The sequence below is a fragment of the Rhyacophila brunnea genome, unplaced genomic scaffold, assembly GCF_057557595.1.
Source record: "Rhyacophila brunnea isolate RB1 unplaced genomic scaffold, BYU_Rbru_1.0 scaffold_2, whole genome shotgun sequence".
NCBI classification, from domain to species: Eukaryota; Metazoa; Arthropoda; class Insecta; order Trichoptera; family Rhyacophilidae; genus Rhyacophila; species Rhyacophila brunnea.
In genome coordinates this window covers 42,678,147-42,706,032 of record NW_028232859.1, presented here as the reverse complement: position 1 = coordinate 42,706,032, position 27,886 = coordinate 42,678,147, and the positions used below count along the sequence as shown (strand labels likewise).

The 27,886-nt window shown below is 30.5% G+C and overlaps 1 protein-coding gene across 1 annotated transcript in view; it reads left to right on the top strand.

The window, feature by feature from the left end:
• Nucleotides 1-27,886, top strand: part of LOC147072353 (uncharacterized) — a 255,419-nt gene that overhangs the window by 188,753 nt on the left and 38,780 nt on the right. The window contains exons 12-13 of the mRNA XM_085946675.1: nucleotides 1,515-1,679; nucleotides 22,458-22,617. Of these exons, the coding sequence (XP_085802801.1) occupies nucleotides 1,515-1,679; nucleotides 22,458-22,617 (325 nt within the window). The remainder of the gene's footprint in view (nucleotides 1-1,514; nucleotides 1,680-22,457; nucleotides 22,618-27,886) is intronic.

Genomic DNA, 27,886 nt, shown 5'->3' with positions numbered 1-27,886 from the left:
ACCAATTGGAAAATCTCTTAGCTCAATAAAAATAACTTTTGGGGGGACATGCTCGTCGTAGGTCAAAATTGAGTTTTTTTTGTATTTTCAAACTATGATCCTGGACATTCCTTAAACGTTGTAGATAATCTATTTATATTATTTTGAAGCCTTATTATCTTCTATATTTATTTTAAACATTTGATGACTGCATAAAGTATTTTTATTACATAAAACAGTATTCTTTTAAACCTCTCGCTCTAATGTTTTAGAATATAGTCATATTTCGGTACATGAATGTGCAGTGGTGTTAAGATATTTAACATTTATTAATTTTTAAACGCATTTATAAAACTATTAGTATAATTAATGACGAGATAATTTTAGTAAAATATTTACGATAAAAAATTATATTGATAATCTCTGTGATCCCAAATTTTACAAGAATTAGGCATTTTATTATTCAAAAGATCGGCAAGATTAACACATTTGAAGATAATTCTACAGATACTTATTATAAGCTATGTTTTTGACCATTCAAGTGTGATAAACATTCTACGAATATTGATTGCTATATAATAATTATTGACCTAAGAATAAGGTAGTGTTTTTTTGAAATACGCCATTTCTTTTGTAATTCCCCAGTGGTTAAGCTACAACATATGGCCGTAGCCATAAATTTACAAACTATAATTAAAGTAGGGAGTAAAATTATGTTAACGCGCGTGTTTGAACATGTACCTAACCGAATTTTTTTTTATTTTTTTTTAAACGGTACATGTTCAAACACACGCATTAACATCATTTTACTCCCTACTTTAATTATAGTTTGTCAATTTATGGCTACGGCCGTATGTTGTAGCTTAACCACTGGGGGATGACAAAAGAAATGGCGTATTTCAAAAAAACACTACCTTATTCTTAGGTCAATAATTATTATAAAGCAATCATTATTCATAAAATATTTATCACACTTAAATGGTCAAAAACATAGCTTATAATAAGTATCTTTAGAATTATCTTCAAATGTGTTAATCTTGCCCATTTTTTGAATAATAAAATGCCTAATTCTTGTCAAATTTGGGATCACAGAGATCAATATAATTTTTTATCGTAAATATTTTACTAAAATTATCTCATCATTAATTATACTAATGGTTTTATTAATGCGTTTAATAATTAATAAATGTAAAAAAATCTTAACACCACTGCACATTCATGTACCGAAATATGACTATATTCTAAAACATTAGAGCGAGAGGTTTAAAAGAATACTATTTTATGTAATAAAAATACTTTATGTAGTCATCAAATATTTAAAATAAATATAAAAGATAATAAGGCTTCAAAATAATATAAATAGATTATCTACAACGTTTAAGGAATGTCCAGGATCATGGTTTGAAAATACAAAAAAAACTCAATTTTGACCTACGACGAGCATGTCCCCCCATCTTAGTATTAAGCATTTTATTTTAATTGTATTCCAATGACTTCATAACTGAACCATAACACCATTTAATATTGTTTACTAGATCCAATCCCTTGGTCGAGTGTCAAACGACCAGAATTGCGTAACTGCTTGCGGAGATAGTGGATGCCAGTGTCAAACGTCGTCAAAGCCTCTGGAGCAAATCGATCATCTCCTTTTGCTTGCTGAGGGAGGTCAAATTGCCGCTTGTCTTTGCGGGAATTTCAGGGTAAGTTGATCTACAATACGAACTGCTTATACAAGAGTAGGTATGTATTATTATTTATTTCGTTTTCTACATTATGTCAAGATTTTCAAACCAAAAAGGCGTCAGCGACAATTTGCAACATTACATGATTTGAAACAATAAATTTATTTTATTCTTCAAATAATATATTTTCAATAATTGACTTACGATAATGTTTAACTGTAATATACGTACAAACATATTAACAGTGACGTCCCTAGACAAAATGCCGCCCCTGGACAGCGCCAAAATGCCGCCACATTTTTTTATTCAGTATTTTTCATCATCCGTGAACATGTTGTTTCTGGTCACCAAGGACGTCGAAGAGCAACAGAAGTAAACTAGACATCGCGAACCCGATAAAAAATACAGTCCTGTTAAACCTTTTATGTTAATTAACTGTAGAGTAACTGCCGCCCCAAGCGATGCTCAATCTGCCTACCTCCACAGGACGTCACTGCATATTAAGCCGTTTTCTTACTGTAATTTTATATAATATAGTAATGATATGGAGGGTGAAAAACTGAGCCCGTACATACGTATGTTTAACTAATATACCTTTTTAAAGACAGACATTCTGGTCCCATGATTGATATATTCAGTTTACCGATATTTATTACATATTATACTTTAACATTATTTATTTGTTTTATATAACCATAGGTTGATATGTGAAGTGACATTTCTCATTAGCTAACTTTATTAAATTCCCAACACGTTACTTAAGGTTCAAATACATTATGATGCACGTCACCTACTGTCACATGCTATCACGGCGACCAAGTTAGTCTACGGTTTCCTCATTTCACAGAATATTTTGAATGATCACTATCTCTATAAATTCAATGATGGAGAGTGCCAACTATAATGTATAAGTATTTTGAATTATTATTCATTATCCATGCTTATTTCAATTAATTTTAACAGTTTATACGTGTGCGTACATTAAAATTACTTGCGATATTGCATCCATAGATAATATTTTGCCCAAAACCCAACCTGCAGACCATATATAATAGATAATAATTTAATAGTAAATCCACAGAGAAAACCACTAAAAAACAAAGAACACGCGATTTCGACATAAGTCAAAAATGTGTAGCATCTAGAAAATGATAAAAAAAACGTTCATTGAGTCATGCGGGTGTCGATGTAGCGCGGTACGCGTGAGGTGACCTCATGGTCATTTCGGCAGATTTCGCTAACTGACAATGCTCATTTAAACTAGTTTAAAGGTTTTTATGTGCTATTTAAATGTGCTACGGAATGGGAGCATCAGTCTAATAACATTTTAAATGCCAATAAAAACGACGTTACACACTTTTTCCCGTAGCTCCACCTTACTGTGACAGCATGTGACAGTTCGCGACGTATATGATAATGTAAGCACTGCATTAGTTTCATTATTTATAAGTAATAAAAATTTAATGCGATTACGGAATGTTTGGATAGTGAATAATGTACTACTTCTTTATAAACACATATTATTACGATATTATAATCAAAATTTGTTTTTATACTTGCTCATTTAGTTAATATGAAACAAGGTTTTTAGGTTATTTTAATATCAGTTTGTTGTACAAACGAGAATTAACTGTATTCGTTGTCAGTATTCATTTACCATCGGTGAATGCGCATGGTGCCTGAGCCTGAACAAAATTCATGTCTCATAGAACGACTACAAAATAGAACAAAACGTAAATCAATAATTAGAGTTCAATCTCTATTATCATTATAGAAAGTAACATGGTAACATGATCGATGTTGAGAATAAGTATCTTTAATTCGTGTCAATCTGGAAAAAAACTTCTCCTCTCATCAAATAAGTCCGTTTCCGGTAATAGTTCAAAACTTAAATACCTAAATTAGAATATTATTTTTAAATGACAAGTATATTTGAAATTATTTAACTACATTTACAGATTCAGTATTTCTTATTTGTCTATGATTTTTACAATTTTCATTTCTGCGGTTTCAATGATAATTAAATTACATTTCAATATATAATTTAAAATAATACTAATGCGAATAAAATATTATCACTATGACTGTACTTTTTCCGTGTATAATATACGAGTATATTATTTACATATATTAGGTCAAATAATAATATATAAATATTGTTTTAAAAAAAACTTGACATCTGTATTTTTTTCGTGACAGCATTGATTTTTTTAATTTTTAATTAACACAAAAAATACTTTCATCTTTGAAAAATATTATACACGTTTCAGGAATTCATGTTAAAAACATCACAACCAGATGTACACGCATTTGATATTTGGATTTTATTCTAGATTTCTCGAGAAAATAAAAAAATAGCGTAGGAAAAATAATAATGTACTCCGATCAAAGCCACAATAAAAATGATTCAATGTGTGCTTACAGACCGTCAACCGAGAAAAAAACTTGTTCAATTCTGACGCGACACCCTTTTATAGCTCCTATAAATCAAACTACAGTGGAAACTTATAAATCATCCCTTGTGATTGTATCTGCATCAACGTTCTGTGCTCCAACACAATTCCCACTTTTGGAACGTCAAAATAAATCAAAACGCTAAAGTCGCAAGTAGTTCAATACAGGGCTGGATTTATATCAATGGGCACAAATTTGTGATTGCCTTCAAAGCAAAAAATGCTTAATAAATTAAATGAACCTTCAGATAAAATATATAATTATGATATATTCGAATACAGATCGCAAAATGTTTCAATATCTCTAAAATTAAGAGTCAATTTCAAAATCCAATAGAAAGTTTTACATTGTGCATTTTAATATAATATATTATATTCTTCAGTAAGTATTATTTTAAAAATATAATACATGACGTGTTGACAAAAAAATATTTTGGAAAATTATTTTAACAGCATAATATAGACAAAAACATTAAAAATGACAAAGCCAACATATGCAATGGGCTCTCACCAATGACGATTATATAATATCTATGATAGGTTTACATTTAAAATAGTACCTTATTGAAATCGGACAACAGGTAATAATTGTATCGGTGAAGATTTCAGAACGCTGACATTATTAAGAAAAAATGTAGTTTTTTAGAGAAAAACATTGTTGTATGTTTTTGGGCCAGTTTGGCGGCCTAACATTAAAAAAAAACGTATTGTCATGTCATTAGCACCAGCATAGCAATTTCAAATCTCCGAGTATATGGTAAATGGGTGAAAACCCGTTTAAAAGTTACCACGGTGATATAAGTTCTTATAATATACGTTACCTTCAAACATGCGAAAAACACACCACAACGAGCTGTGGACGGTATGGAATGACCAAACACAGAATTCGAGCATTTTTTTCAATATATTGCCGTTCTTTCTATCATTTCTTTCTATGCAATTCTCTTTTCTTTATTTTCTTTTTCTTTTGGCATTTTTTTGCATAGCGATAAATAATTCTGAATGATAGTGTACTATTTTTTTTATTTATGTAATTAAAAAATCACATTATCATTCGGTTTCATTTTTAAATACATTACCTATATATTTTTTTCATTTTTGATCGTTCTAAATTATTTATCTAAAGCACTTTGTGACTATGTTTCATTTGTACAGTGAAGTTATCAAAAATTATTCAAACATTAATTTCAGTCATGAGTGTTTTCAGAATTATGTATGTTCAATAATTAGAATGGTACATTCTTAAATCTTGTGAATTATTCGTTGAATAAAAGAAATAGTTAATTAAAAAAAGTATTGTTATCTACATATTTACTCACCGTTGTCCATTCAATCGAGAAAATCCACTCCTGTTATTTTAAACATTGTATCGTGATCGCGTTGTGAATTGAATCGCCGAGTATGTGATACAGGAGAGCTTTTTTGCCAACACCGAACTGCAAACAAGTAATGTTAGTTATAGGAGAGCGCTCTGCCGGCGGTTGTGTGAACTGCGGACTGCACCTAACTTCACCTCGCGCCTGCGGTCTGTTAATTAAAACTTTCACTCCATATTGTGGATGGTATCTTTACTGGACGTTGGAAATCTGCATCAAAATAACGACGTTGAAGATATTTTTTCAAATACATTTTACAGTGTTCAGTGTACATTTCTGTTTTCATGCATCAAATTATTCTAATGCATATTTATCACGAGAAAGTTTTTAATTAACTTTATAAATAAGAAAAGACTAATAAAAGTTATATCATCATTTTAATAAGTGTAAGTTTTAGTGTTTTGAATTCTTAGCACTTATTTTGCGGATTAGTTAATTTGTTTATTGGAAATGATCAACGCCATGTTAAGTCCTATAATTGGCATTAATTAATTAGTGTACTTCGTGGGATATTAGTGTAATGAGTTTTACGACATACCTAATATTACTATGTTGTCGTATTTTGAATAATATACAGCGCTTGAAATGGAATATTTTACGAACCGGAGCGCTCAATATTTTATGAAAATGTTAACATAGTTATCGAATTGTTTGTGTATTTTATAAAAATAAGTGTGTTATGCCGTGTCCACATTGGAAACAAGTTGCTGGCAACCTTATTAAATTTCAATTAAAATAATTTGTGGTCAAACAAATTTTGATAACTATCGTGAAATTTAATGAGGTTACCAGTGTGGACAAACTTTTAGATTTTTATATTAAATGGAAAATCTAACTCACTGTCAATTAAAAATGTCCACGAGACGGAGCGACAATTTTGGGGATTTTACGAACCGGAACGGCGCTCCGGTGCGTTCCGGTCCATTTCGAGCCCTGAAATATAATACAATCGGAATAAATTAATAGCGTAATCAAGTGTAAATAATCTGAGGTTATTGTGCAATTATCCAATCAATATAATGCCGTGTCCACACTGGCAACAAGTTGCTGGGAACCTCATTAAATTTCACGATGATATATCAAAATTTATTTGACCAAAAATTATTTGACCAAAAATTATTTTAGTAAAAATTTAATGAGGTTGCCAGCAACTTGTCAGTGTGGACATGGCTTAACGTATGGATTTTATTTTCAAGATTATTTGGCTTTGCTGGTAAAACTAAGATTTTTTCGAAGTCGAACAAAGACAAAGTATGCTTGTGTGACAAATTATAAAAACAGCATTATTATGTTCAAACAGGGAACGTAGATTGATCTATTCTCAATCAGCAATTTTTCATTAAATCGGAAAATCCTTTATTCAGCCTAACATATATGAAATTCAACCGCGAATTGCTGTTATCAGTTTCCCGCATCCTCTGTGGATTCTGAACGAGATTATTATGATAAATATATCATTTTAACAAATTATTTTTTCACTAAAAATATTTTTTTTTAAATCATCAATCAAAACTAATTCAATTTTTAATCATACAAAAAGTTAAATATGTGAGTGATTAAGACTGCTTTTAAATATTTTTTTAAATTCATGTACTATGTACGAGTATATTATATTTCCGAGATTTTTCATTTCATGTATTTTCAATATAAAGAATTTCATATTCTCAAATCTTCTGTAATACCTATATTCAATCTTGAATACAAATATTTTAATGAATTATTATTACAAGCTTAGCTTTATTTATTTTCTATCAATATTTTTAAAACAAATTAAAAATATTAAATGGGCACATAAGCATCAAAAATATTATGGTGTATCGTAATTGGCTATATAGAGGATAAAATTGTAAGAGAATAAAAGGAAAGATTGAATATCACCGATATTCATGGTGCCTTGGACTTAAATACACACCTACACACATTATGTGGCACTAAGGTAGGTGGTCGAATATTATCATTAAGAAATCAAAATTATTATGGCCAGGCACTTTGTTCAAAATAAAAACATATTTAAAAATTATTAACAAAAACAACTCTAAATACAGTGACGTCCCTAGACAGAATGCCGACCCTAGGCAGTGCCAAAATGCGGCCACATTTTTTTAAGCAGTATATATAAATCATCCTTTCATGACTCCAATATCTAAGAAATGTGTTGTATGGATACATTACTAACAATATATTAGATATATACCACTAAATCTAATTTAAATGACATCTCTGCTTCAATAGACAATATTGCGAGTCTATGGTTTCAGATAGGTATATTTAAAAATACACTTGACAACTTCCAAAACTCGTGAGTGACTGACAAACATATTTGGATACATTTTAAATTAGGTATGCACGTGTCATTGCTGTTCACCAAGAACGTGACGTTCAAGCACAACTGAAGTAAACATATGACATCGCAAACCCGACAAGAAAATCCTTTTAAAACTTTTATAGTACCTAATTAATACATTTTGTTTCCAACCGGTGAGCTGAATTTTTTAATGGAAAGATATTTCCATTATTACTAAGTCTAGGTAGCTATTTCTATATATACTTATTGATTCTCCTCGATTTGCCGCCATTTGGGTAACTGCCGCCCCCAAGCGACGCTCAATCTGCCTACCCCTACTGGACGTCACTGTCTAAATAATTGATTTTTTTAATACTAAGTTTAGGTATAATAAATTCTAAAGGATTTAAGTTTTGTTTACTATTCCATTTCAGTCGTTTTTTGCGTGCCGGGTTTCGGTGAGTGTACACGGTGACTGAGGATGCCTAAAGGCAAAACCCGGGTCGCAAAAAACGACTTAAATAGAATAGTACAAAACTTAAATTCATTAAAATTTAAACTCAAATTCCATCAAGTACCTTCGGTCTATAGTATTATTATTGAGTATAATAGTTTAAATTTTCTTTATTATACAAATAACACAATTTTTGTGATGTTTAAAATTCCACCTTCACCGTATTTAAATTCGTATTTAACATTCAAATACTAAATCATAATTAAATTCTTTCCTGTGAATATTCTGCTACTATCCGGCGGCAAATAAATCATAGCCTATGCAAAAAAGCCTTCAAGACAAAAACATTTCTTCATTTTCGGTGCCTAAAAGGATTTTTCTGCAGCCACCATTTTCTTTAATATCTGCGGAATAATGACATTCTTTCTGATAAGGAGACCTTTTTCACGGAGTTTTATGAAAATATGCCTCGCAAAACGAGCAACATCGCGAAATAAATTCTATTACGGTAAAAAATGGAAGTAAACAAACGTCTATACGTTGAATGCTATATTTGAGACCATAAACAAGTTTACCCTTTTCTGTATCCATATATCCTGCCAAAGAAATATACACAAAGTTTTAGTCAGTATAAAATATTTCAAGCTGTCTGAACTACCAGGAATATCTTTTACAACACTACCTCCCCCACAAATATAACACGTGAAATTATTTCCGAACCAGTGACTAGAAACCTCCCACATGCAACCACAAAAAGAAGTTTTGTGCATATTATAACATTTAGAGCAACATTATATTTTAGAACATTATTCGAGCTCTCTTTCGGTATTTTAAAATTATAAAATAAAAGGATTCTTTACTGTAAACGTATAATTATTAATACTAGTCTAAACTGTCATAAATATAACGTACGTACATATAAACTTCTCTGCGCCTCAATAGTATCTTCAAAAGTGACCTTCCATAGTGTCTTAAGCGTAAAGCATTCAACCAATGTATGCTACCAACATTCACGTATCCATGTGGATCATGGACTCGTTATGTAAGAGAAATTCAAAAATTGCGAGTAGCGCAACGTGGCATGGAAAAGTGCATGTTGAGCATGACGCGTAATAATTACAAAATAAACCAATGTACAAGAAAATAAACAAGAGTAGGTACGTGATATGTTAGAGGTCGCTAAGCAGATTAAATGGCAATGGATCGGACATGAAGCTCGGCGAGTGGATAGCCGTTGGACAAATGCCGTCATACAATGGTACCCATGGGGTTTTAAAAGTCCACAGGGACGCCCTAAAACCCGTTTAATAGACGAGCTCATAAACTTCGGTGGATGTATGTGGCAGCAAATAACTAGGGACCGAGAAGAGTGGAGAGAGCTAGGGGAGGCTTTCGTCTAACAGTGGATTGACCCCGACAGAGGATGATGATATAAACTTAGTAGGTATACGATAATAGATATGTTTTAATTTATTAAAAAATACTCCAAAATTCTTAAAATGAATTTCTTTGTGGAGAGATATTTGACCATTAATTTCATTACAAGTATTAATGCATTTTTTATTAAGTATTATCGTATAAGAAATAATTCACCTAATGATTTTATTATAATTTTTTTATGTATTTAATATTTGGCACTTATTGTGGAGCAGAATTTGACACGTTTAGGTCTTGGTTCGAATCTCCCGGCTGTATTAAATTCACAGTATAAATCATAATATGTACCTAATAATTTGAGCAAATGACTCAAGTAAAAAGTGTTATTAGTTACTTTTGTAGATGTTCATTATATTGCCTATTTCTTAGCAGTGAGGGTGATAAGGTTTTGATATTAGTTTCTCGTATTCTAAATATTTTTAATGTATACCTAGTCAGAATTATAAACAAAATGATGTATTTATGATTAAATGAATAACAGACTATTTGGATAAACTCGTTGGTGCATTACTCAATTTCTTGAAAAGTGGTTCAACTAATACAACTAATTCTTGATAACAAAATTACCTTCAAAATATTCATTTGAATATAATATAACGATAAATACTGTATTATACTTCACCCACGTGGGTTATACGAGGGTAAATTTATCAAAAATGTCGCCAGTATAAATAATATAAAGACCCAGAAAGGTATCAAAACTCTCGCAATTAAGAAAATACATTTTTTTAACAGCTATATTAAAAAAAAACACTTAATAATTTTAACAGTTTAAACTCTATTAATGCTATCCACAGATTTTACTTTTTGGAAGTTAAAATAAAATTTATTTTATTTTTGTACTGTTTGATTGGAGTCTGTGTTTGCGATCAGGGTTTTGTCTTTCGGCCTGGCAGTGTGCATTTACCAATGGTGAGTGCGCATATTGCCTGAAGATTCCGAAAGACGAAACCCGGGTCGCAATAAACGATTGAAATGGAATAGTACAAAACTTAAATCAATTAAGGCTGAAACTTTATTGGCATTAAAGAAAGTAACATGGTGAGATGATGGATGTTGAGCAATGGTATTTTTAATTCGTTTGAATCTAGAAAAAGACTTTTCCGCTCGGCAATTAATTCTATTTCCGGAAACTCAAGTCCCCAACAATTTAAGGAAATAATGGGAACTAAAATACCTAACTGGTGTGGAGTAACAGGCAACACGTGTCAATAATACGCTTGTCCTTCATTCTGACAACTGCTCTCGGTTTATACACTGACGCTCATTCTAATTAGTGTGTTTGAAGGTTGTTACACAAACTTTTGCACGTCTATAATGTGTGGCCAATTGTTGTAAGACACTCACACATTCAAAACCCTGCGTCAAAATGTAGTGTATTTTGGTAGGTATAGCCTATCGGAATTCTATTTATTGATCTGTTATTTATTAATTTGTTAATGCAGGCCTAGTGTTATACGTTATTTTGTGAAAATATGATTTTCCATATCGATTTATAACTAGTGTATTACTTACCATACAGACCTACAAACTTTTCTAAAGAATGGATGGGCGAGCCACTGTCGAAAACTACTCAATCAAGACTAGCAGCAGGACAGAATCTGACTATCGAATGACGTTTTCAAAATAACGTCCATATGGTAGTTCGTAGTTCCATTTTTGACCGTTCTTTAGATATGTTTGTAGCACCGTACAATAAATTATTGTATGTATAGGTACTGTTGTCGTACAAAATGATGTCAAATTTATATTTTCATAATTATATTATATTTTTAACACCACAATATGCCAATAATACAACGAGGTCCAATGACAGTAGTGTAGTGAAACGGTAATTTATTTAGTAATAGAAGACATACATGACCGAAAATCTAACTCGGAGCCGATGAATGAAAGAAAAGACCATTGCTTTACGCACTGGACTACGAGGACCAAATAGCCAATATAAATTAAGAGATGAACACATCACATTTTAACCTACGACACAGACGCCATCTGTCGATCAACTGTAGAACCACCCCTTCCAATTATGTTTAGTTATCAGGTATATATGCATGTACAGACCTACAAACTTATCTAAAGAATTGATGGGGGAGCCACAATCGAAAACTACCCAATCAAGACTCGCAACTGGACAGAATCTGACATTCGAATGACGTTTTCAAAATGGCGTCCATATGGTAGTTCGTAGTTTTATTTTTGACCTTTCTTTAGATAAGCTTGTAGTACTGTACAATAAAGTATTGTATATAACTGCTGTCATACAAAATTATGACAAGGATACTAAACAGAAATAATGTAATTTCGGAAACTTTACCATAGATTGAAAATACAGTACTTGGCGTAAGACTAGAATACGCTGATATAATAAAATTGGCAAGTAAAGCTCGATTCTATTGCACTTGTGCGAAATTTCCAGAGATGGTAGTAACTTTCTTGAAATGTTGTTATTGTTTCGCGTACGACGGTCGAGCGCGCCTGCAGCATTACCAGGAGAGCAAAAGACGTCGCGGCACTTCACTTCACTCCGCTAGAAAACTTTATGCATGCAAGTCCTTCCATATCCATTATATCTAAACCCTTTTCTGATCCCCTATTATGTTCGGAGCACGGCACGGGAACATAATCGGAGTTGCGATAGGGACGACTATTGAATACAAAGTGGGACCATTTATGTTTTAGTGGCGTTGATATTGGAGTTTCGAATTTATTTTTGCAGGGTTACAATAACGGGCGGATTTTTTTCGGATCGTGAAATTGGATATTATTTTATTGCCCCGCTTGTCCCCGACAGAACAAGAATGTAAAAGATTTTTACGGCCGGTTATAAACTGCCGCAATAAACCATTGTTTTATTCATTTTATCGATATCATCCTCATAGATCGTCATGCATACGTCTGTCTTACTTACTTTTGGCTAACCGCTACCAAATAAATTACATCTCCTATGTGGTATCTTATGCTTCCGTTCCATATTACTAGGAGGGGATATTCGTTCCTTATTCTGCATTCTGGTATAAATTATTCAACGGTTTTATTCAGACTTCGTGTGGTGTTCTCTTTTTATTAACTCTGTAAAGTAGTGGTATTCAAACTTTTTTATATTAGGAGTTAGAAGCAAAAACTGTGAATTTACATATTTTACGTTGCAATATAAAAAGGTAACCCAATTTTCTTTTTCCTACGCGCCTACGCCAAACCAGTACCTTCAATTATTTCAAGAGCTTTTTGGCAAAGTCAGCGGTAAAAAAATGTATCGAAAGCTATTTATTTTATTAAATGATATTATTTAATCATTTAAATTATTTTTTACTGAATACACAGGATTTAAATTTGCAACATTCATCATGTAACCCTTAATTGCACGGTATTGATTTTCAGCAACAAACTGTATTATTCCTTATATTTTTTGTGTGAATGAAAATTTATTTTAAAACTTCTGCAGTGAAAAAAGGTGTACTGATAACATAGTCACAACTTTTATTCATAGGTGTCACTGTAAATTTAAAATATAATTACATATTAAATTTGATTGATTACAAAAGTAGTATGTACATTCATTAAAGGGTTGCCATAAGATTTTGAAACAGGTGTGGAAACGTATCGTAGTCTAGGCTACTATTCTAAATTATAAAAAAATAAGGATAGTTCTAATAGGTGTATTACAATACTACAATTATATATTATTTCATCAGTATAATGATAGAAGTTTAGGCATGTATAGTATTTAATTATTTGGTGATATACCCAACTATATTAAAAAAATACAAAATCGAAAACTTATAGTTCTTCCAAAAACTCAAATTTCTTACAAACACACTTCTGAGACTTACCCAGTATCTTTATAATTAAAATTTATAGTAACGTAAAACGTAACACATTAATTAAAAATAATTAATATAATATAAATTATAAACTCAAGCAAATCACACCACTAAGTGAAGTCTATGTCAATATGCTGTTTATCAATAATGGTTGTTAACCATTTGTTTGACCCGTTTAGTTCATTCACTGGTTCTAATAATATAATGAAAAAGTAATGAAAAAGTAATGAAATAGGCAGGTGCTCTGTGTACTCTACTGCGAGCTTTTATTAAAATAAATACTTATTCGCTGAAAATTATTTATAAAATTTTACACTTTGTTAAATCTTGCAATAAAACATGAAAACACATATTAGCTACGTATAAAAGTATTAGTAATTTAAATGTTTATACTCTATTAAAATGCTATTTTTTAGAATATTCGTAATAAAATCATATGATAATAGTTTGAGCATTAAAAATTCTTTTGGTCGTTATAGTGTATTCTACTGGTTGATTTATCACTTTTTGGATTGATCAAATCTATAATAAACCAATCAAAATATGGAGATTCCTATAAGTGGACAGTATTTTTTTCAAACTAATATTTATGTATGATTATCATCAGCCTGTCTCAATCTACTGCTGGATGACAGTTTCCTTAAACTCTGTCAACTTTTCTCGGTTTCTTGTTGTTCCTGTCACGTAATTCTACCATAATTTAATATTACGTTAATCAAGCGTACTTCAGGGCCGCCTTTCGATGGTCTTATCTTATATCCTTTAAATACGATAATAATTGAAAATGACTATATTTATTATTATATTTCAAAAACAAAATGTTTATTTAATTATATTGAATCACAGAATGAGAGGTATCAAAATGTACATGTTTAAAATATTGCTCTCATGAAAAGTTGTTATTATTGATGTGAATACGTATAATGATAGGTGACATTATTCAAAGTTATTAAAATAAGTACTTCTCAGACCCCAACAGATATGCATCACAGCATTTTCCGTAATAGTTCACTTTTCAGAAGTATTGTTCCAAATGCTGTCGCACATTTTTGGATTCGATAACACAGATAACTCAAAAATCAAAGATTATAAAATCTTCCAGTTTTTTCAGTGTAGAGTTTACACATGTAATAAACAAAGTGTTAAAATATCAAAAATACGTAAATATTAAACTGGTGTATTTTTAGGTTAGGTTCTAGGTACGTACTATTTACACAAAGTTGCTTATGTTTCATTGAGAAACTGCTTCTATCATATAGTTTAATGCTAAAAAAATAATATGTGACTATCGATTTTTTTTCATAGTTCGCGTCTAGAATTATTGTAGTCATGATACTTGATAAAACAGCCGAATACGAATAAGGGTTCTTCTGAATATTTCATTTTTCCAATTTTAATTGGTTCATAAAATAAACTTGATAAAAACTCACAACTGTGGGCATTTGCGAGATAAAAATTCCACGAGAATAGTTTTCCTATGGCAAGCCGAACGACTGTTTTTCTCACTCCACATTTTCCGCCACCCTCTCTCTCTTCCACCTCCACAACCCCCGTAGCGTCACCAAGACGAGGGTTGTTTTTATCCGTCTACAGAAGGAGAGGCTTAGGCAAAGCTACCAAAGTGGGCCGCGCCAATTATGCAAGAGGGAGTTAATTACACTTGGTGTCAAAATCATACAGTTTGATTACACATAAAATTTACATCTGGAAATTTAATGGATATGCCTTTTTCGGCTGATGGTTATAGTAGGCACGTTTTGTCACTTTCTACTGTAACTCCATTAAATTTTAAAGATGTATTATAATATAGCATTTTTACTGTCATTTACAATATAAATAAATATCTTGACTATAATATTTAATAATACCTAGATATTGATATCATATAAATTCGATTTGAGTAATTTTGATACCTATAACTGACAACAACTATCGAAATCAAAAGTTGACAAAAGTATCCATTACCTAATGAACGCTTGCAATATTAAAATAACATCATCTGTTACTATCTATATCGATGTTTTTTTTAATATGTAGTATCAAATAGTCGACAATCAATCAATCGAACAATAAATAAATTTCAAATTTGCTATTAATCAAAGCATTTGGGCTTGCACACAGTGAGGGTTATAATATTAACAGGCTTTTAAAAACGAATACGCAATCCATGAATATAGATATGGGTGCTCTACCAATTAGGCAACCGTGGATGAAGTCTAATTATTAGAAACATTAAATTTAGTTAACAAGATTAGACGATGCGCATTTACAATAGTGAAATTTTGATATTGGTTACTTAATTGGTGAGTGGCAGTTCAGAATTCAGGGGGGTAAAAAATACAGCTTCATACCCAATAACTCAACATAATTGGAAGGAGTGGTTCTACTGTTGATTGTCGCATAGCGTCTGTGTTGTTATTTTTTATTTAGTATTGGCTATTAAATTTGGCCCTCGTAGTCCAGTGCGTAACGCGATGGCCTTTCCTTTCATCCGGGGACTCTGAGTTAGATTCTCGGTCATGTATGTTCTGGGTGTTTGTAATTGTGTATCTTATATTTCTAAATACACTACTGTTTCACTGCATTACTGTGATTGGGCCCTGTGGCCTGTTGTAGTGTTAAAAAATAATATACTTATGAAAATAATATTTTTTAAATATTTGATGTACTTTAAAACTTATAATATTTTTATCGTAACAATTTCATTGTTGACCTCTTCACTTGATTGCACCGCGTACCAATATTATGTACATCGAGTGCATAAAGGCTCGATTGATCTAACCCTCTAAAAAGGATACTTACAAGAGTTTCCCCGGTCCTGAGCGATCGAAGGTTTTCACCCCAGAGGCCATTCGCGCGGTGCGTATTGCCACTTGAGTTGCGTAAAATTCAAGCTTGGAGTGGTCGCTTTCACCTGAACTCCTCTACTTGTAAAGTATATTGGGGACTTGGCAGACGATGGGTTTTATTGCCGAGTGTCAAGTATGCCTTGTAAAAATACAGGTTTTATGGGATTCGATACCTTTCACGATACTTTGCGACATTGGGGCGCTTTAATGACGAATAAGAATTCGACTACACCCTAATTCAGAGTACACCCGTACCCTTAGTCATGACACCGGCTTTAGTTTGCCGAATTTAAACTATAACAAGAAGGCTTCACATGAAATTATTGTTGTATTTATTTGATGTAAGTATTTCGGGTCTAAGACGTTTCGGCGCCAGGACAACTGGGCGCCACGCAATCGAATGGAATTCGAAAATAAATAGACATTCGTGAATCATAGGTACTTATATAATATATTTTTAATATCATTATCCATATTTAAATTATTATATAATACTTGGCGAGACTTTAAACATGCACAGGTAGATAATGATTTAATTGGGCATATTATGTTTAAGTTCCAACTAGATGAGAGTTCTTTTATTTTTATATATAGCCTCAGGCATGATAATTGTCAATTTGCAATAAAAACCATAACGTTAAGACCAAAATGAATTAAAACTAGTACCTAGATAATATAAACTGATTAAAATTCCTCGTCTACTTTATGTATCAAATCGTAACGAACGTCTATTTATTCCATTAGATTAGACAGTGCGGCGCCCAGTTGTCCTATTCCCAGTATGTCATATAAATATCCTAAATTATAGGTAAATTATAAGTGTATGTACTAGTATGTAGATCCAAGATTTGTTCTTAGTGTATTCTAGCAAATTAAACTCACAACAGAAAAGTGTGATGTATGCTATAAATTGCATATATGTGAAATATCGTCATGATTGGCACTCAAAACTAATGTAGGTCTTTGAAAGCTTTTTACATTGCCTTACCCCCAAAGATGTTAACGTATTTTTCTTCTTAGTACAGCCCTCCTTTCCTTACTGTTCTGTTGACGATGAGCCTCTTTAGTATTTGATTGTCTTCATTCTAGAGACATTACCCCCTCAACGGAATCACCCCACATTTGCTTGTAAGTCTGTGAGATGACGGTGAGATCATTGCACAATGCCCATCTTCCTCACCACGTGCTATTTTTTTGCATGCGGCTCTACAGACCCTTTTTGAAAATTCGTAAATAAGTGCAAAAACTTACCACTCCAATTCGAAATGACTTTACCTTCACCAAACATTTCATCAGTTTCATGTCATGTATTGAAGCCCAGGAGCTATAAAAAAAGGATTTCTTCGTCGTAATTGTATACAAATATTTTTTTCTACCAAACGAATGTCTAAACTCTAAAGTACTACCTTTTTTGAAGATTGAGCATAATTATTTTTTTATTGATTATTGACGTAAATCTCAAACGTGCACGTAAACGTCAGTTTAAAAATAAATTAACAATAAAAAATAATATGCCTGAAAATCAAATACATTATTTTTCTACACTAGTCCGATGTGCATATTACCAACATTGTGTTGTAGCATATTCCCAATAAAACTATGGGGAGGCATATTAGAATAGGTATAATATTTCAAACTTAATTCATAAAAGTCTCAATTTTTTTAATGAGTACATTCTTTAATGGGAATCAAATTATTCAAATAAATTGTAGGTACTTATGCACTCTAATTATATTTATAATTCATCCCTATAATATGTTTTTTGACCTAATTAAAAGCATTAACTCTTTCGATTTTTTTTTCGTTTTGACTATCAATTCTCTTAGTGGAAAGCCTCGTAACTAATTAATTTTATTATATACTAATAAGTACAATTTGGGTACTTACATAGTTTCTAGTATATTATACGGTCTTTGTTTCTATTTTTATGCATAAAGTTGGAAAATACATATTATAAAGCAAGATATATATAATACTTCTTTACCTACTTTAAAAATGATCATAGCCAGCTTCGTCCGCATATTAATGAGAGATTTTCAAACATTATTAAATTATGTGAAAATCTTGTTTATCTTTCCACCAAGAATTAAAAAAGTCTATTATAGTGCTAAATCTTATTTCTTTAATTTTATTTTTGGTGGTGTAATAAACTATCTCTGGTCTAATGCTGCTGTATTGGTAGATTGCTTCCCAAACTATGTGCTTTTAAATTCTTCAAACTGTAAAACTTTATACGCTGAAATTGGTTTATTGGCTTTGCATTTACTTTGTTAGTAAATAACGGTATTTCCATTCATAGATTATAGCGATCAGAGGAGCTTGTCGAAAAACAAATACTTGAGGCAGTAAAACTTTACAAATATATCAAACCAACAAAAATTTAATAGAACGCTCAGAGGATTTCATAGATCTAACAATCCTTACAACGTAATAAAATGTATTTTGAGAATGAAACTTTCAATTTATTTTCGCATAGAAACTTAAATAGCATCACAGTCATCTTTTATATCGACAGTTTTATTAACATTTCAACGTTTTACCAATTTAAAATTAAAGTGCTTACCAGTGACGTCCCGTGGGGGTAGGCAGATTGAGCGTCGCTTGGGGGCGGCAGTTACCCAAAAAGCGGCAAATCGAGGAGAATCATTAGGTATACATAGAAAGTTACCTAAACTTAGTAATAGTGGAAATATCATACCATTAAAAAATTCAGCTCACTGATTGGAATCAAAACATATTAATTAGGTACCTACTATAAAATTTTTAACAGGAGTTTATTTTTTGTCGGGTTCGCGATGTCTAGTTTACTTCCATTAACCTTGGACGTGACGTTCTTTGTGAACCTAATTTAAAATGTATCCAAATATATTTGCCAGTCACTCGCGAGTTTTGGAAATTGTCAGGTGTATTTTTAAATATACCTATCTGAAACCGTAGACTCGCAATATTGTCTATTGAAACAGAGATGGCATATAAATTAGATTTAGTGGTATACCTATATCTTGTTAGTAATGTACGAGTATCAATACAGCACATTTCTTAGATATTTGAGTCATGAAAGGATGATAAAAATTACTGTATAAAAAATGGCGGCATTTTGTCTAGGGACGTCACTGGTTCCTACTAATGAATAGTCGGAGAATACTACCTACATAAGGACTTACTTTCACATGTATACTAATGCATATTACTAATTCGGCCTATTTACACGAGGCGGTATTAGTGCGAGTAGAGATTACTAATGATTAGTTCAAGCCCCATGTAAACGAGTCTGAACTTAATAAAGAACCTTTTTCATTATAAATTCGATACAGACGGACTATATATATTAGGCACAAAGTCCATTAATTTATATTCCTATATGTTTATAAAAACAGGCTGTCATCCAAGGTATACCAATTAGAATGTATTAAGTAAATATTTTATTATTAATTAATTAATTAACTGCAAAAGGCAAAATAAATTACTTTAAATATATTGTAATTATTAAGACGTTAAGTATATTTTTTTCTGTTAAATCAATAATCGACTGATTGAGGTTAACGACTTTGCAAATAACTTAAAACTTTAACCTAACTTCGTTTACTAGATTTTCTCGTTGATTAACTATCAACTTGGTCCATTGACAATTATTATTAGGTATATGATCTAATTTTCAACAACTAATCTAATTTTAAAACATAAAATAAATAATTACACGATAAAAAGAACTTTTTATATAAGTACAACGTTTTTAAATTTTTTTCTGTTATGAATTATTATGCTCAATATGCTCAAACTTGTACTTGATTATGAAGTAAATAAAAAACAAACAAACAAATATAGAATACTGAAATGTCATTTTGACATTTCATTTTGATTTCCATAGTAACGCACGTATATATTGATAATTTAGTTGCTAGGACCACTCCCTTAGCAACCAATAATAGTCTTTTACTTTTTACGGATTTTTCTGAAATAATTTTCCATACAAAACAGAATTAACTGAAAATGAATTCAATTCTGCTTAAAGATGGCTAAAAGTATTAAAAGAATGCATTGGCATCGTGTTCTGATTAGGGATCCTGAGCTATTTTCGATACATATGAATCCCGGGATTGATAAACATAATCCCGGGATTTCGGGATTGATTTTTTTATCAATTTTTATGGAAAATAAAATAAAAGCGAAAATATAACAGAAAAAATACTTTTAATAAAAAATAGCTACATTAGAAATAAACTGAGTTTGAATGAAGTTTGATTTAGTTTGGTTGCCGATTCATTTTATTTTTCACGTAAATTATTATAAATGGAACGATTTGAAAAAAACAATGCTTCGCACTTTTAACAAAGTAATTCCACCATGACATATGTATCATACGTTTTACGGCAGTTTCAAATTTGTCTGACTAATTAGATTTATGAAGCGGAAAGGTCATAAGTACGCCATGATTATTTGCTTTAATATTTTAAATCTCGCTAATCCATTCATCAAGTCTTTACTATCAGAAACAGCAATCTCCTATTAAATTCACATTATTATTTAAATTACAATATTATTTACTCCGTTAAACTTGTGTATTTCCAAGATTCAACGTATAAAATTTTAACAATAAATGACTTAAATTGTATAAATTATAGGTACTAGATTTATTTTTGACCGATTTTATCAATGTTATTTGTAAATATAAAAAAATTATATTAACAATGGAAAAAATGCCAATCCCGAGACCAGTCCCGAGATCCCGGGATTGTCAAATTGTAATCCCGAAATCCCGGGATCAGAATTTTGGCTCGGGATTGGATTCCCTAGTTCTGATATATTCTAAAAGTTTCAAATTAGACATATTTTGTAGTAGTAGGGAGGTTAGTTAAAATCGATTGAAAGATTTGTACTTGACAAACAACCACCGGACCAACAAGAATACGAGCTAATAAAAACGTTGTAAAAATTGTAGACTTTTCAACTAATTCTCTCGCATATTACTTTCAGTTCATATTTTACATACTGGCGCATGGACGTATATTGTTGTAAACATTTTGTAATTGTTGAAATATACATCAAAACCATGATTTTTTGTAAAATTATTATAATATCACCTTCTGAAAAACTTATCAAACATTATTTTAATATTCAAAATATTCATAAAATATGGTGTAGGTACCTACCTACTCATAAAAATCGGACTTCCGAAAACGCTTATTATTATATATATATATATATATATATATATATAATATTGATTATTAAAAATGTAAGTTATAAGTAAAATGTATCAAACTATGGTATTTGATAAAAAAAAATGTATAACGTACGTTAATATAATTTTTAAAGAAATGAATCACATTCTATTTTATTTTAACTTAACTTCCACGTAAAATACTGAAAGAAAACCTATACAGATACATACTTATACAAAATGAATATATAATATTATTGTTCGATTTGATGAGATAGACGGCAGTTGGATCTATCCGTTTGCTCAGTCGTTTACTATGAAAATCCAGTCAGTGCCTTTAGACATCAATGGCATATCACACTACACACCGTCTGTCAGTCATATACGTCTTATTAATAAAATGAAACATACAATTCACATTTTATTTACCAAATAATAAATTAAAAAAATAAATGTGCTCCCGAACATCTGATGTACCAGCTACTAAAATATAGCTATATTCACAATTCCAAACGACAATGCTTACAAAAATACCATTACAATAATAATAATGCATTGTATACAATCATCAAATATTTATTTCTATGATGAAAAAAGGTATAATATAATTATGACATATAAATCTGTCCTAAAATGTCTATAGATTCTTAAAGGTTCTTTAAATTTTAAATCATGATACAACACGCCAGCCATTCAGTAATCGTATCATGAAAATATTCAAAACGCTTATCGAAAGACAAATATTTCGAAATCACTGATACGTATATTATTAGTATAGATTAGTATATTCTTAGCAGCAGGTATGTGTTTACTATGTTCCAAAAATGACATTATATTATATTACATATACCTGAAATCTTTCCTAATAAATACGTACATAAAACTGAGAACATAAAATATTATTGTAAGTATTCTATTTTTATAGTTATCGATATCGTTTTATTTTATGATCAAACAGGCGGAGTGGCTACCCGTCTCTTTGAGGAGTTGGAGTGGAGTACAGCTGGTGTACTCAGTAGGCCACTACACCTGGACAGCGAAGGGCTTCGCTTTTGGAGCGTCGTACCAGTTCAATGACGACGCTCTTTGTGGACATCATACCGTCACGACGCATTCGGGCAAGTATTTTCTCTATTTTTATTTGTTTTCCAATTTATCAATCCTAGGGTTGTAAATAATTCAAAATACTAGCTCGTGGGATTTACATCAAAAGTACATTTGCAATCAATTTTACAGAACATGGTCAAACATAAATTAAATTATTGTAAGTAACATATAATTTTATAACTGTTTAATTTTAAATGTTAGTATAGTTATGAACTTTCAGTTCATAATACCAAGTAAATGTTGGGTTGGTCATGGCTCACGACTACTTGTTATAGCTATGAATTTGTATATAAATACATTCAATTTATTCAAACAACTCGATTATTTACAACGCTTGTACAATGTAATATTTAAACTTTGCTTAACTTCCGTTTCTATAGGCAATCGTTATTGAGTCAAAACTTTCCACAAAAAAACTAATATGCAAACCGTACAAGTACAATTTTTTTTTTCAACTCACATATTGTTTTCGGGATTTATTTTACCCTTCATTCAGTATTCTTCAAAAAAAATTGATAACATACATAACTTTGAACAGCCTCAAAAAAATCCTTTAAATAACTTGAATCAAACCAGAATGCAACTGCAACACAATAAACGACTGACTCGAGTGCTGATAATGTCAATATATTTTTTAATAAATATGCATCTAAAATTTTCTCCATTCCGTTAAAACCAACCAATAATAAACATTTGTAATTATAATTAAGGTATTAATATTACTATCTCTTTATCTTGTCATCAGATTTTCATCAAATTTTAATTATGACATATGTACTTGCGATTTTTAATCATTTTTAATGTAATTATTGTTTATTCATGACTGAGAATAGGTACATAGTATTATTCATTATAATTATATATACATGTTTGTATTAAGTCTAAAGTTACTGAGACTATCACAAACTATGTATATGTGTATTATGCTATGTTGTATTGTTAATCGAACGTATTGTTTGATCATGAATGAGAAAAAACTAAAAAATAAAAATAAACAGCTAATACAATATTTAAATGCTTTGTATAATTATTTTCTGCGATTTTTTCAATACAAAATAAACTATTATTCAATCAATATTCTATAAATAGAGTTGATGTTGGAAACTAATTTTATTAAAAAAATTCAAGTGGTTTACATAATAATTATTCAGGAAACCATGTATTTAAATTGTGCAATGTTTACTTATAAATACATGAGGGTTTACATAGTAATTTGTGAGTTTGAAGTAATTTGCCATTGAACCCTTTTAAAACCGTAAAATTTCCCGAAATCTTATAATTTCGGTTGTAAAACGACTGTAATAAAACTAAATGACATTTTAGTGCTACGAGTGTTAAAATATTTACAGGTTAAGTAGTAGCCTATAATAATCTTTTATTACTTATGAATACACCGGTTGTAATAACGGGAAACCCCTTATTCAGTACTTTCATTAACTGGCTTTCCCGAAGAGAACAAACCCAACGAGTTTACATAAAAAATAATTCCCGGTTTATTATGATAATAATATGCGAGCTGTTACGTCTTTTTTTATTTTCTATTTCCGGCGAATGCCGACGGCTTTTATGAACAAAAACATGAATACATTTCACACACGACCTTTTATATTAATCACTGAACAATATTTGAGAAAATAATTTCATTTCTTGGATATTTTTTCGTAATTCTGTGGAATAAGCAAAGTGTGAATGTTTTTTCTCGGTATTTTGAAAGCAGTTATCAACCAAAATATAAGATTTCTTAATTACAAACCATTCATCAAAATAAATACGAGTATACTATTATTATTTAAACTGAAAATCGACTGGCGTCTTTTTTCAAAAACCGATAACTGAACATAATATGTAACAAAAATATGTACATGTCATGTTTTATGTGTAATTTCACGCAATATGCTATGATCTATTAATTCCCAAACCGGTCACAAACACATAAAATGTACTGAAACCGATTAATTATAGTGATAAAAATAAATTTCCAATATGTTGAATTTTATTTCGCTTTTATTTATTATAATTCGATGGCCCAGTATTGAACGGTAACAAGTCAAAAATTCGTCATTTCGCAATATTGGTATCAAAATATTCGTAAAAATGAGCTTTTGCCAGTTTTGTACAGAAAAAATCGAAAAAAATTATTTAGATAGGTACCTTGAGAACCAAAAAACACATGAAATTTTACGAACTTTCAAACAAATCCAGTTTTGTACAGATCCATTTTGAATTGTTTCCATTTAAAACAATTTTACTGGTGATTGATCATCCATTTCAATTTCGAATAAATAGATACTGACGTCTTTCCTTCTAAAACTTATCAAATCTTGTGTATTGTAAAATATTCAAATATTAAAACATGATTATCTCAAAACTACGTTTTTTGAGTCTTTACTGTTCAATACTGGGCCATCAATGCGTGTGTGGTTTAATAAAAATGTGCATAGTTATTATCCATATTTCAAAATACAAAACACTAAACTTAAAATTCAAAAACATAATTTACTACAAATATTGGATTACAATATTTTTACATTTGTTAAATTATTACAATACGGTAGCGTATCGGCCTATAATTTTATGGGTCTCGAGTTTGAATCCCAGGCCAGGAATTTTTTTTAAACCATGTGTGTTTGGACCTAATAAGTTGAGCAAGTGACCAACATCCATTTCCCGTAAAAATAAAAATATCCCAATAATATAGTATAACAACCTCAACCCTATAGAGCCCCATATGACCTCCTATCCAAATTGATTAATGTAAAATTGAGTATACAAATACCACAATTTGCACTAAAACAATGAACAAATAAAAGTCCTCATATATGACGATGCCATTTGTACGATATGTTTATCATCAGTTCACAATAATTAAAATATTTATTAATTTTTATTTAAGCTATTCTGAGATCGTATCGATTCAATAATGAATTATATATCTTTATATAGAAACATTTTACTTTGGTAAGTTTTCTTATGAAGACTTTGTTTTTATTTATCGCAAAATGTTCTTCATTCACATTCAGTCACATATTTAGTATTGTTTTATAGAATTATACAATCTAAAAGATTTCGTTGAAAATATATTAGATAGTTTTACAATTAATATAACATTTTTCAACAATATCCAAACTTATTTATTTATTTATTTATTTGAAAAAGACACGTTGAGTACATAACAACTTATTTATTCAAGACATTCACAACATGACATTTAGAATAAAAATTACAAGTAATCAGTTAGAGAAAAAACAAGGTAGAGAAAGAAAAAAAACAAATCAAAAATAGTTTTATACAAAAGAAATAAAACTTAAAATAAACAATTCAAAAAATACAAATTAAACAATTTATAATAATGGTTGATATAAACAATAATAAACGTTGACTCATCTACGTATTATGATTATTTAATTAAACACCTGAAATAAATATTTTACGAATTCCAAAGAATTCAAAGGTCGAACCAGTAGGTACATAATATGTACCATCGCCAGTATATGTTCAATGTTTAAACGGTCCAATGTACCATGAAAAATCCTTGTGGCTATGAAAATTAAATTAGACAAAGATTCATGACTAAATTGTATTTTTTATACAAGAGATACAAAGTTCCATCTGACAGGAGACAGATGTTTTGTATGAAAATGGTTGACGGCGATATATTTAGTCTTATAATCGCTTGGAAAATACGATTAAAAATCAATCGATCGCTTTCACCCAGTGTTTTTCGAGTGTCCTCCAAGGATATTGCATTTTTAAGCTTAACATAATACAATTAACATAAAACTACTACTACTACTTCACCATGTTATTTATAGTGGATCATAATATGTGCCTGCACACAGTGGAGATTGTATTAACAGATTTTGTTTTTACGAGAAATGAATGTTAGCCACTTGCTCAACCTATTATGTACATACCTACTCTGACTTCAAACACAAATCGAAAAACAATATGAGTATTTCCCACACCCGGGATTCAAACTTGAAACCCACAACATTAGAAACCGATGTGTAAACCGCTTAGCCATCATGAGCGTTAGAACATAATAACATAACATCAAACCTGTACCAACCCACACCCATGAAAACGAAATAATAATAAAAATAAATATCATGAAAGTGATTTGTACATTGTTATATGTATTTATCTACTTTTTATTATACAAACATTCAATACTAATTTTACTTCTACTGACTCTAATTTACCTTTTGAAATAGGTAGGTACTAAAAATATTTTTTTGTAATTGGCTGTACAATCCAATTTCAAGAGGCTCTTAACAGATTTTTGTTTTACGAGAAATGGATATTACTCACTTGCTCAAACTCTTAGATCCATACTATAGGTTCAAATATACATTGAAAAACAACATATTGCGAATTTTTTCCAGACTCGGGATTCGAACGAGGGATACACGACTTTATAAGCCTGATGATGAATATCCGCTCGGATATCGTGGGTGTTTATTAAAAACTTTGTTTATGAAGCGCTTCGTGTCTAATTTGTATGTCGATGCTACGTATGCCATTTTTTAATAAAAAAAAAAAAATCACTGAATTACAGTTTTACTTGTTAAAGTCTTCGTTGATTTAAACCCGTATATGTCAATTAAACTTTTTTCGCACTAACCATTTTTATGGGTCTAGGACGATTTGGCACCGGACAACTAGACGCCACGGAATTCGAAAATAAATAGACGTTAGGTACTTAAAGGTACTTTAAAAAAATATTCAATATTATTATTTATACTTTAATGATTATGTTATGATTTAATAGTTGGTAAGAATGTAAATATGCAGACGTACAATGATTTAATCGTGCATATGTTTAAGTTCCAACGAAAAAAGAGTTTTTATGTAATATAAAGCCTTAGGCATGGTAATTCTCAATCCGCGATAAAGAATACATTATGTTAAGAGTAAAATGAATTCAAACTACTAAGTAGTAGATAGAAACTGATTAAAATACCTCGTCTATACGTGTCTACGACAGTGCGGCGTCCAATTGTCCGGAGGCCAGTCGTCCCATTCCCATTGTTATTTAGTCAAGATATTTAATGATTGACCTGATATAAAAATATAGAATAATATTTTACATATTATCTATTTATATCATATGTGTCTGAAATATGAATATATGTCGTTTTTTTTTAATTAAATTTATAAGATATCTACAATATTTAAATGCCAACAGCAAAACTTTCTACACTCAAAAATGATTTACTTTAATTCTGACTATTCCCTTGCTTGATCTTGAATTCACCGGACGTACAAAATCCCGTGGGG